The sequence below is a fragment of the Thermobia domestica genome, chromosome 1, assembly GCF_964235325.1.
Source record: "Thermobia domestica chromosome 1, izTheDome1.hap1.1, whole genome shotgun sequence".
NCBI lineage: Eukaryota > Metazoa > Arthropoda > Insecta > Zygentoma > Lepismatidae > Thermobia > Thermobia domestica.
Window position 1 is genome coordinate 385,405,166 of NC_137454.1, and position 12,693 is coordinate 385,417,858.

Below are 12,693 nucleotides of genomic sequence, written 5' to 3' on the forward strand. Positions count from 1 at the left end.
ATAAACGTATTTATATGCAACCCGCATGACCGTGTCACTCGGCGGGTTAACATAAATGACAGGCGATATAATGTTAACATTAGTGCAATCTACTATGGTTTTTATCATATCACTTGAAAGCGAAAAAGTAAAAATTATCTAAGTAACAAAGTTTATTGCGTTCCGGGGTGACCGCAGCGAAGCGGGGCGGGTTAACATAAATGACAGGCGATATAATGTTAACATTTACTGCAATCTTCTATGGTTTTTATCATATCACTTGAAAGCGAAAAAGTAAAAATTATCTAAGTAACAAAGTTTATTGCGTTCCGGGGTGACCGCAGCGAAGCGGGGTGAACGCTGCTAGTGTGAGTATAAAGTCTCCCGTATTTCATAACATAATTATGGATACAATTTTTTTTTTTTTTTTTTTTTTTTTTTTTTTGTAAAACGAACGAAATGAAATATTTTGCTCAGCAACGAAGGTTGAATGTCACTGTCTTCCTAGACAGACGATCAATATTGACCTTCCCCATACAAAGTTTCTAAGGAACTGTTTCCAATAACAAACTAAACATTTTTTTCTTTTAAGACAATTCTTGTATAGCAAATTATCAACATTGTAATCTACAGTTTCTGAGTTTTCATTTGAAAGTTACATTTGAGTGCAGTGCAATTCATCTGTAGTTTGATTTTGCCCAGAATGGAACTTGAACTCACACGACTTGTTGTATACTGTATTCTAGTTTGTTTGTTTGGGAAAGCAGGTACGTTTTAATATATCAGTATAATACATTATAAGTAAAATACTCGCAAACATTGCATTTTATTTGTTTTGCTTTTTGTAAAGTACACGTTTATCTTAAAAGGTTAATATAAACTGTTTGCTGTTTTGCTTGTATAAGCGCTATCTTACTTACAATACAACAACTTTTCAGGCTGTGAGTAATGCTAATTCCTAATAGCACATAGTTAAGCTAAGATATGCCACTTCTTGTACTTTCTACTTCACTTACTGACGTGTAAGTGGAGTTAGTTCACTTTGAGTTTAACGTCCTGTTCAACAGCGAGGCGATATGAGACGTGGACCTACTGATAACATGGAATCCGAGCCATACGAGCTCCCGCCGGGAATCGAACCCGGTTTCCCACACCGGTGTGTAAGCAGTCATACATCATCAATGATCTAAACATGAAGCAACAAACAATATTAAGCAATTGGGAGAAAGCTGGTTACAAATAGAAGCTCGATGTTTGGGTGCCTCATGATATTCTGACACAAATACATTTACTCAATCAAATTTCTATCAGTGAATCTCTACTGAAACACAAGGAACTCCAGCCATTTCTGAAGCAGCTGAAATGTACACCTTGTCTCAAAAAGGTTGAGCGCATTCTTTATTGGTGTTTTGAGGCAAAAATTTTCAAAGTCCAACTTCGGGTATCTTCGGGAAATAGTAAACCAGGTTCGAACCACCAAGCCAGCCTTTGCAATCGGGAAAAAGTTTGCAAATGTGTTTTTCTTCTTTTAAATATAATAAGACTTGTTACCAAGTGTAGAAAAAAAGAAACATTGATTGAAATATTTAATGATACAATATTTCGAAACTTTGTATTAATGTCAGCAAATGTTTGTTTGTCATTTAGCTCTCCATACGTGATGGAACATTTAGATACGTAAACGAATCTTTCCATATGTAAAAGAATGCTCAAAGTTAATACATAGAATATAATTATCACCTGAGTACTAAAATAAAAGTCAAAGTAGAACAGAAACAGCGTTTGTAGTGGATATGAATGTCATAATTGTCTTGAGAATATTTATACATCGCTAAACGTACCGTAGCAGAAGTCCTTGTGTTAGCTCACTGGTAAGTTGTCGGATCTTAAATCATAAGGTTGTGAGTTCGAATCTTCTCTGGGTCAATGCCTTTTTTTTAAATTATATTTTCCGCAATGCATGAAAAATTATATAAAATAATTACATTAAAATATATCAGTTGTATATATATAACATAATCATTGCAGAATGTAGTAATTATTATGTTTAAAATATAAAATCTGAGATAATTTTCACAGTAGGTCGGTATTATATATGAGAATGTTAAATGCTAGTTAGGAAAATCGTTTAATAGCAATAAATAAATTATGTAGTGTATTTATTTGCAGCTATTTGTCATACAGATGTAACTTCTCAATATTCTCAATACAGCATGTCATTTACATTCGTGTAATACAGTATATTCCTACGAATATAAAAAGTGTGTAAACAGAGTATCCAAAGTCGGATCCTGCTTCAAGACATAACTTTTCCCGATCCCCTTAACGTCACGGGAAGAAACACAAATTCTCTTTAGAACGGAATATCGTTACTTAGAGTCTCATTCGAATACGTTGAATATGCTTTTGTATATTCATTTCTCTCTCTCTCTCTCTCTCTCTCTCTCTCTCTCTCTCTCTCTCTCTCTCTCTCTCTCTCTCTCTCTCTCTCTCTCTCTCTCTCTCTCTCTCTCTCTCTCTCTCTCTCTCTCTCTCTCTCTCTCTCTCTCTCTCTCTTTCTTTCGCTTTGTTTATGTGTTGCGGAATATCCCAAGTTGAATACAACATTTGCAAAGTATATGCCCATCAGTGTAATGGAATACCGGAAATTGAAAGTCGTGTTTCTTCAGGTTGGATTTGCGTGTTCATGTTAGCTCACTGGTAGAGTACGAGCTTGTTAATGAGGTCGTCTTGAGTTCAAAGCCTGCAGAGAATTATCTTTTTTTTTTTTTTTTTTTAGTAGAATTGCACAGAAATCGGATTCAAGGAGTGGTTTACTTCTAGAAATATTTTCAGAAGCGTTTAGGTAGCCCTGAAAAGGACTGTTTTCGGGAGTTAAGGCGGGGACATTGTGTCCAATACTTATTTTATTTATTTAAATCCGCTGACTCCAACAAGAGAATCCCAATTACAGGAGTCTTACATAAAATATTACATCTATGTTATCAATTTAAAACAAACACTAGAATAAAAAAAATCACCCTTCTGAATTTATTACACGCCCTATTCTTCTGGGCATGGAATCTATTAAATGGGTGACAAATTTATCTCCTTCCCCTACCTCCAGCTATGCTTCGGAAACAAGATGCTACAGGTCATCTTGGGTTCTGGTGGATCTGCCTCAGGCCAACTATCCCTTAGAGTACTCTTCACTTCTGCCCACATATTTTCCATGAGATTGAGGTCTGCTCCACGAGGCGGCCAGTCAATTAAATCAACCTCAGGCTGCCCTGCGAACCATTCCTAAACCACACGGGAAGTATGTATTAGCGACTGGTCTTGCTGGAACTGAATTACACCATCAGGCTGAAATACTCGTACAGATGGCACCATGATATTACTCATAATATCTAAGTACTGAGCACTGTCCAGGTGTCCTTCAATTCTGTGAAGCTGTTCTGCTCCGCGCTTGAAAATCCAACCCCAACATGAAATAGATACATGACCACTGCGATTTCAAGCAGCAACACATCCAGGGTCATATCGGGTGCCTCTCGGGCGATACACAAAACGGCGTCCCTCATTTAATGTTGTGAATATGGATTCATCTGAGAAAACCACGTTTTCCCAATTGCGACCCACATTCCCCTGTGCAAACGCGAGACGGTAAATTTTGTGGTCGTCTGAGAGTTTTTCCTTCACGGCAGCAACACAGCCACGTAACCCGGCATGACGAATCCTTCGCAGAGCTGTATGCTTACTACCAGGAAAAAGAGAAGCTTCCCTTAGCTGTCTAGACGTCCTTAGTGGGTCTAGCCGGGCTTCGTTTACTAATCTCGCATCTTCGGCTTCGGTTGACACATGCGGACAACCAGAAGATCGTAAATTACCAGTTTGACGTGTAGGACCATATTTCCGAATCCATTGCTTTCATGTAGAGGCCGGGACACCTACTCGCCTGCTAGCTGCAGTTGCAGAATAGCCTTCCAACTCCCATAAAGTAATTACTGCTGTACGTCTATCCATAGTTACCAATGTTCTGAGCTGTGAGCAGGAAGCAATAGGTAAAAGCTAGTACCTGACGCGTGGTTGGTTAATTGCACGACACGCCTATTGTGGGGAACGACTGGCGAAAGAAATCTGAAAGTGGTGCGCCTTAATAATAATATTAAAAACAGTTTTTATAAAGGAGTATTAATACATACGAAAAGCTGTTTAAAGAATGAATTGTTATACTGACTTTACACGTATAAAAACACATACCATATACCAAACAGATTGAGCGATATGATGATAGCTGTATTGAGACGACACTTTCGAAGTCCAACTTCGGGTATCTTCTGAAAACAGTAAACTAGAGCTGCTGGTTCGAACCTCCAAGCCAACCTTAGCAATCGGGATAAAATGTACAGATATGTTTTTCCTTCTGTTAAATATAATAAGACATGTTGAAATGGTATTAAGTGTAGAAAAAAGTAAAGTTGATTGAAGTAGTTAATGATACAATATTTCGAAACTATATATTCACACTCTCGTTTCGTCATTGTGATTTCCATACGAAAAAAATAATTTACGTATGAGCTCAGTTATATTTCAGAAGCAGCTTCCGAAAAGCGGTCATGTTAGCTCAGTGGTACACACCCGAGCGTTTAAATCGTGAGTTCGATACCCGTTCAGGTGAGATTCTTTTATGATATTCTACTTTCCTCAATGCATGAAAATTATGTAAAATAGTTACAATTCATCAGTTGTATATATCAGTTGAATATATATATTCATATCATTTCACGACATAAGCAATTCTTATCTTTAAAATATAACATTTGAGGTATTGACAGAACATCGGTATGTTATATGTGAATATTAAATACAAATTAAGAAAATCGTGTAATAGCAATAAATAAGTTATGTAATGTATTTATTTGCAGCTATTTTCATACGCAGGTAACTTCTCAATATTCGCATTACAGCATATAGGTAGAGCATATCGAAAATCGTGGTTCAAGACAAAAAAAAAAAGCTAGCCCCAAACTGTCACGAATCGAAAAAGTAAAGTGAAGAGATTGAGAGCGGTAATACCTTAATCGCTCTCTCTTAACTCTCTCTTATCTGCATTTATACATATAAAAGTGTATGTATGTATGTTCCAACATAACTCATGTATGCCTAGAGCAGGGTTTCTCAACCTGGGAGTCGTGGCCCCTAGGAGGTCGCGAAGATAAGCGGAAGAGATAAATATAGTTAGAATCTAATACCGGAAATTATTTTGAATTTTGTTCTGATAGGCATACTTTTATTTTTTATACATACTGTACAGAACAATAAAAAATAAGTCTACTGAACATTGTCAAAGAGTGCAGAGTTGTTTAAAAATGAATTTAAATGAAAGACGTATGATATGATACTAATGAGAACTGTATATAGAAATACTAGAAAAATACACATGGAACAAAACCTGCACATTGAAATACAATTAAAATTGAAACCTAATGAGATACCTAAGCATGGTGTAATTTCACTAGTGCAGCAATGCCCGGTTCAATCTTCGTGACGAACATTATGAAGCCATTTTCAACTGATAAGCGATTTCTTGTCTTTGATTTAATGTTTACCATGAAAAAAAAAAACTTTCGCACAAGTACGATGTAGCAAATGGAATTATTACTTTTAAAGCAGCAGATACCAGACCAGGATATTCTTCTCTCCTCATCAGGCAGAACTTGTCCAAGTCTTTGTTACAGAAAACCAGTTGCAAAGACTTGTAGCATGATCATTCTATCATTTGGTTAAGAAGTTGTGGGCTTAGATCAGATACGTTAATGGCCTCTTTAAAGAAGGAGTTTAACATCCATCTTGAACCAGCACCTTCGTCGTTGGGAATATAGATATTTCAGTTACTGTATCCACTGTCAATGCCATGCGCCGAAAAAAGGGGGCACAAATTTCGTAGGAAGTGTGTTACTCATGTTAGGAAAGTAGGGATGCACGCGAGAGAAGACGAGACGAGAAATGCAAAAGTCTCGTCTCGTCTCGCAACCTCAAGCGTTGGTCTCGTCTCGCGTAAGGTCTCGTCTCGCAAATGTGAAGTCTCGTCTCGCGTCTCGCATAAAATTTTGAGTCTCATCTCGCGTCTCGCGCGAGACTTTCTTGCATGGTCTCGCATATATTCTAGGTCAAAATTTTGCAATGTGTTATTCTATGGCTGTTAATGAATGATGATGTGATATTCTGTCCGAAGGCAGGTATTTGACCTAAAAGTCCCTTGGCAAGGTGAATGGTGGTTTGCCATTGCTCTCCATGGGATGAATGTTCATAACATCCTAAGGAGGCGGAACCTAGAGTTCAATATGGTATCCGAACTTGTGTCCCCTCCGCTCCAAATTAAAAGAAAAGTTGTGCTGGAATTTGATCGCTGGACCATTAATTTTCGTCAAATTAATAGCATAATTTACAGCAAAACCAGCATAAATTGTTGCTGGATCCAACATTGTTTTTCAGCTTAGAGGTCTCCAACAATATTTGCCTCTTCTAAAATATCGTCGCCACTATCAACATTTACACGTTTTGGTCGTTTCCTTGAAGGGTGATTTTCCAGTATAAAGATGTTTCTATACCACCAAAAGCGCTTGTACACAACAGAAGAACTCCTCACAACACAATACGACCCAATTCTTTTGGTTCGTTCGGGCTTGTAGCAATGTTGGATTATCGCATTTTATCAACTTTTGCTTTCAATTTATACTGCCAGATCTAGAAAATAAAATTACTGACAGATATAGGGCCATTCCTACCATCTCCCACCAAACCTATAGGGCCATCCTACCAAACCAGTGTTTGAATTAAACTTCCGAACTAGAGGGGGATGTTTTTGATAAATATATAGAAAGAAAATACTTATTCCATGTAAAAATATCATGTTATTTCTGCGAGCCGGGCCGGGGATAAACTTTGACGAGAGGGGATTTCCCCGCCATTCCCCAATATTAATCGCTAGTAGTAATGTGAAAAAGACAGAAACAACAGAAATATCATATTTCGCAGCAATAGGGAGTCTTATTCGCTTTTCAGACCAAAAATAGAAGTTCATGTATTCGTGCGCGCCCGCGTGTATATGTTTGTGTCGCAAAATAAAGTCCTAAATCGATGCTGTAATAAATTTCCAATTTACAAAGCTTTTCTTTCTTAATGATGTTTAGAAAATAAAGAAGGCTCTAATTCTGAAATTCAACCTTGAATAATAATAAATCTCATAAAATGTCTATTGCCCCAATCACTTTTTTGTTCCTGGAGGCATTAACGCTCAACTTAGAAAACTCAATAAATGTAAAATTACTAAATATACAATTAAATGTAATTCATAAATGTTGCGAGACTGCGAGAAGTCTCGCGAGACTTCTCGTGCGAGACTTAACTGAGTCTCGTCTAGCGTCTCGTCTCGCATGGTTTAGTCTCGTCTCGCGTCTCGCATAAAATTTTCACTCTCGTCTCATGTCTCGTATCGCAAATGCGAGACGAGACGAGACTTCTCGCGTCTCGCGTGTATTCCTATAGGAAAGTGCATGTGCACATGTATAAAATAGAAGGAAAAACGTAATAAAATGTGCTCAAAATCAAGAAAAGGCAGGGTTTACTTTTGAAAATTTTATTGAGCCTCGTGCCAGCCATGGTGGCGCTTCGCAGCTAGTCTGTCGACCTCACTCATATGTACGGAGACATCGTCATTTACTCTCGACCCGGGCGCTGATTTTCCATGCCACGGCACTGTTCACTATAAACAAGAAATGGATTCTACTATTGTAGAAATAGGTATGTTAAAAATCCCACACAAGCTTATTATAAAACACAAATTATAAAAGGGTCGCTGGCAAGAGGATGTGATAAAAGGGGATCGTGATAGGAATTAGATTGAGAACCACTGGCCTAGAGTAATTTTAACCAAATTTCTTATAGTCTGAAAAAGAGTGCTGCCAAATTACCTATGGTGAATGGGAGGGGGATACATATAAAAGATTGCTAGAAAATGATCGGTATTAGTGTCGAATTCATAGTTTTCGGGGTCGCTTAGATAAATAGTGTGACTTTCGATTTCGCTTAACTCCGATTAAGCTCTCATTAGTAGGGATGGGCACGAGCGACTTTTCTTTGAAATTCGACTCGACTCGAAACAGACATCTTTGAGGTCTACTCTAGGACTCGGCGCGAAAAATATCCTCCAACTCGACTCGGATTAGAGTCGAGTCAAACTAAAACGAGCCAAATCCTGTGTGTAGTCCTACCTAGACAATACATAGACAATATAATTATTCTATTATCAATTATACTACTATTACTACAAATAATAATAATAATAATAATAATAATAATAATAATAATAATAATAATAATAATTATTATTATTATTATTATTATTATTATTATTATTAATAATACAACACCGTGTATAAACATGAACGATAGATGGTTAGTAAAGGAATACTAAAAGCTAGTTGACTGCCGACGTCGGCAGTCATGACGTCTACAAGGCAAAGACATCGTTCATTACCCTAAGCTGTAAGCGTCGGTGGACTACAGATGGTCAACTATTGACCTCTCGCCAAAAATTGGTGGCCCCGCAGCGACAATCCGCGGTGGCCCCAGTTCCATTTTGAAAACTTTACTACCAGCGGCAGAGACGCGATGAAACGACAACGAAACACAAAATTACTCTCCCAAAATATGTTAAAATGCCTATATGTGTGATTTGTTTATATTTAGGTGAGTCAAAAAAACACAAAACAAATACCCCGGGGTGGACGCGAACTATCAATATTACGATTACTAGGCACGTGTTCTTCTGATTTCCCTACGGAAACGATCATAAAAAGCTTGCTTGTTGATGGATAAATCATTGACGTCTTAATTTAGCCAATCATACAAACCCCTACATCTCGAGTTCTAGGAGGTGATACCGTGAACCGTTTCAGATTTATTGCTTTCTGGTGGGGTACTATCTATGTGCAAAATTTGAGCATAATAGCCGACATGCATCTTCGGTGCCTCTTATCTTTAGTACAATTTTAACCAAAGATGGTGTGGGTCAATGAAAATGTGATTCACGACCCACCATGATCCAGTATCACCCACCACCCAAATGACCCATTGGCCCACTCTGACCCATCATCCATCGTGATCTACTCTGACCCACCACCAACTATGAACCACTCTGAACCATTGCGACCAACTCCGACCCATCGACATCAACTCTGACCCATGATCCACGTCCTCTTCTCCGTTGACTAAAGAGGCTACACTTGTAATAAAACAAGACTGTGAAATTATCACTTACCGGAGTTTGAATTTCTACCGTCAATGGCTCAAGCACCTCTCTGTTACTATGCTGGTGGACCTTTACGATATATAATGGCAAAGTGTTTCTCAACTTCCGAATTAAAATGAATTTAAATTTATCATATATAATTATTTCTTTGTTGCCTTACAGACACATTTCAGTTGAAAATAGGATGAAATTTGAAAGTCTCAAATCAAGGAAAAGTAGACCAACGTAAAAAAAGAAAGAAAAACTAATTTTCTATATCATTAAGCACCTGGAGTGCCACTCTTTAATCCACCTCGAAAATTATGGATTCGACACTAATGTCGGTCTTTTATATATATATAATTTTGATGTCAGCCCCTTTCATTTCTCCTAGGAGAGCAAACGGATACTGCCACCGTTAGGACTAAATTTGGTCTTAAATGACATTAAAATTTCTACCAATTAATTTAGCGACCAGTGTTGCATTTAAAAGCTCGGCGCCTCTACGCACTTTTGCTCTCGGCGCCCCAATAACTACATATTTCTCCGCCCCTTCATCCCTAACTTAAAAATAAAACTTAATTCGAATATGCTTAATTAGTGAATTTATTACATTTAAATACCACTCACTACATGCTACAGCCAGAACTACGTAACAAAAAGTAACAAATGTGAAACGTGTTCTGAATTATTTTTAGATTTCTTACGCTATTATTATACATATTAGAACAGTAAAAGAGGATTGTTCATGAAATAGTATATTTGCTCTTGATTTTTAACTTTTTCATACGGAAAAAATTAAAATATTATTCAAGTTTTAAACTTTGCACTTTGCAAATATATTGCCCTCTAGGCAATGGGACTAATGTGAAATGTGGACTAATGGGAAATGCGGCAGTTAGCGGCGCTGAAAATTTACGATTCGATTCTAATATCGGTTGATTTCGATATTTTTATGTCGCTACGTAACTACCCTGGGCGCTAATGGGAACTTAAGTGGACTTGAATTGAAAGTAGAGCTATTCACCTAAGCGACCACGAAGCTATGGATTCGATACTAATATCGACCAGTTTCTAGCATTTTTGATATGTATCCCGACAGTACTCTTTTCCAGACTGTAAGAAATATAGTTATAATTGCGCTAGATATATCAGAATTATGTTTAAACACACACATCCATCCACTTTTATATTCTGTATAAATAGAGAGTGAGCGAGCGAGCGAGAGAGAGCGACTAAAGGCATCACCACTTCCACATTGCAAAAGCACATATCAGGAATTGAATTGAAAATCTATGTAAAGACTTTCTGCTGTGGCGTGCTTCATAAGGACAATTCCAGTCTGCTCACGTGACCTTTGGGGTTCATGAATTTCTTGCGAGCGTTGCGACTTTGGATTCTCTGTTTAAACCTTCGGTTTATGCATCGAATAAGTTTTCAAGAACATAAATGACATGCTGTATTATGAATGTTGAGAATTACCCTCTATATGACAAATAGCTGCAAATAAATACACTACATGATTTATTTATTGCTAGTGAACGAGTTTCTTAACTTGTATTTAACATTCTCATATATATAATACAGACCTACTGTGGACACCTACCTATTTCAGATGTTATATTTTAAACATAATAATTACTACATTCTGCAATGATTATGTTATATATATACAACTGATGTATTTAATGTCATTATTTTATATAATTTTTCATGCATTGCGAAAAATATAATTTTTTAAAAAGGCATTGACCCAGAGAAGATTCGAACTCACAACCTTATGATTTGAAATCCAACAGCTTACCAGTGAGCTAACACAAGGACTTCTGCTAAGATACTTTTAGCGATGTATAACGGTTCTCAAGAAAATTATGACATTCATACCCACTAGAAACGCTGTTTTTTTCTACTTTGACTATTATTTTAGTACTTAGGCGATAATTATGTTCTATGTCTTAACTTTGAGCATTCTTTTACATATGGAAAGATTCGTTTACATATCTAAATGTTCCATTACGTATGGAGAGCTAAATGACAAACAAGCATTAATACAAAGTTTCGAAATATTGTGTCATTAAGTATTTCAATCAATGTTGCTTTTTTTCAACAATTGATAACAAGTCTTATTATATTTAAAAGAAGAAAAACACATCTGCAAACTTTTTTCCGATTACAAAGGCTGGCATGGAGGTTCGAACCTGGTTTACTATTTCCCGAAGATACCCGAAGTTGGACTTTGAAAATTTTTGCCTCAAAACACCAATAAAGAATGCGCTCAACCTTTTTGAGACAAGGTGTACATAATTAAACTGAGTGAGAAGCTCCATGGTCTATGGCAAAACCCAGGAAGATTATGCTGTGCATTTGATGGGATTGGAAGAGTATCGTGCATCACGAATTTGTACCATTAGGAAGAACAATAGAGTAGGACCTGTACTTACACCAAGTGCGAGTGAACCTACTATTCAAAAGAAACGTCTGGATCTGGTGAGTAGGAAGAGGGTCGTATATTAAGCTCACAATATCACACCGCATACATCTTTAATAGCTTGCCAGAAATTGAGAAAAGTTGACTGGAAACTGTTAATATATATCCATCATATTAACACCTGGTACCGTCAGACTGTAATTTTTCTCGGTGGGATCCAGTTTGCTTCCCTGCAGCATACTTTTCAAACGAAACTGAGTTTTCCAGAGTGTACATTTTGCTTCAAACTGAGTTCTGCCCTGGTTAACAAACGTAAATTCGCTTCTATAAGTGTCTTTAAAGTTACACTTGAAATTGTCGTTCGGCATTCTTGTAGCTTATGAAGACATGAATAATTCAAGTATGTTTGCTACAACATCTACAAACGAATATCCATTCGTATAGAACCTCCAATACATTACATTCAAAACACATGAACTACACAAAGAAAACCATTGTGCATTAGAGCAGATCTCTTATTAGCAAATGGTCCTGCACACGCGAACTGCTCAGATAGTCCACAGCCTGAGCCTGAGCGCGAGTCCAAATTTAATTCAATCGCAATTGAGATTGTCAGAGGTGTAGCGGTTTACGTTGAATATACCAACACTTTATCAACTAAGTCGTCTTAGAATTTTCTCCAATCCCAAAAAGCGGGTGCTCTGCAGAACTCGCTGAATGGAGTTAAATTAGTGTAAAAACAGGTCTGTGAAAACTAGACTTATTATGATTTTTTGAACAACGGAATCCATGGAAATTCGAGAGCGACGGAATTATGATGTTGCCGGAAAAATGACAGGCCATCGAAACATCGACAGGCTATTTATTGGTACACATGGTTCGATAATGTTAGAGTGGTTTTATAATGTTATTTTCAAAACAATCTATTCTCAATTTTGATCTCCAAAAGCTCGATACTTCTTCTTCTTCTTCTTTTTTTATAGATAATCTGATATTTATTTTTTTCAGAGAA

General features: G+C 37.0%; 1 protein-coding gene across 2 annotated transcripts in view; it reads left to right on the forward strand.

The window, feature by feature from the left end:
- The first annotated feature begins 459 nt into the window (after nt 1-459).
- The window catches only part of LOC145664952 (uncharacterized), a 66,668-nt gene continuing 54,434 nt past the window's right edge, over nt 460-12,693 (forward strand). The window contains exon 1 of one of the 2 annotated variants that reach the window (XM_081732117.1): nt 460-746. In XM_081732117.1, coding sequence (XP_081588243.1) covers nt 683-746 — 64 coding nt within the window. In that variant the 5' untranslated portion in view covers nt 460-682. The remainder of the gene's footprint in view (nt 747-12,693) is intronic. The other variant, XM_081732089.1, reaches the window with a different exon arrangement.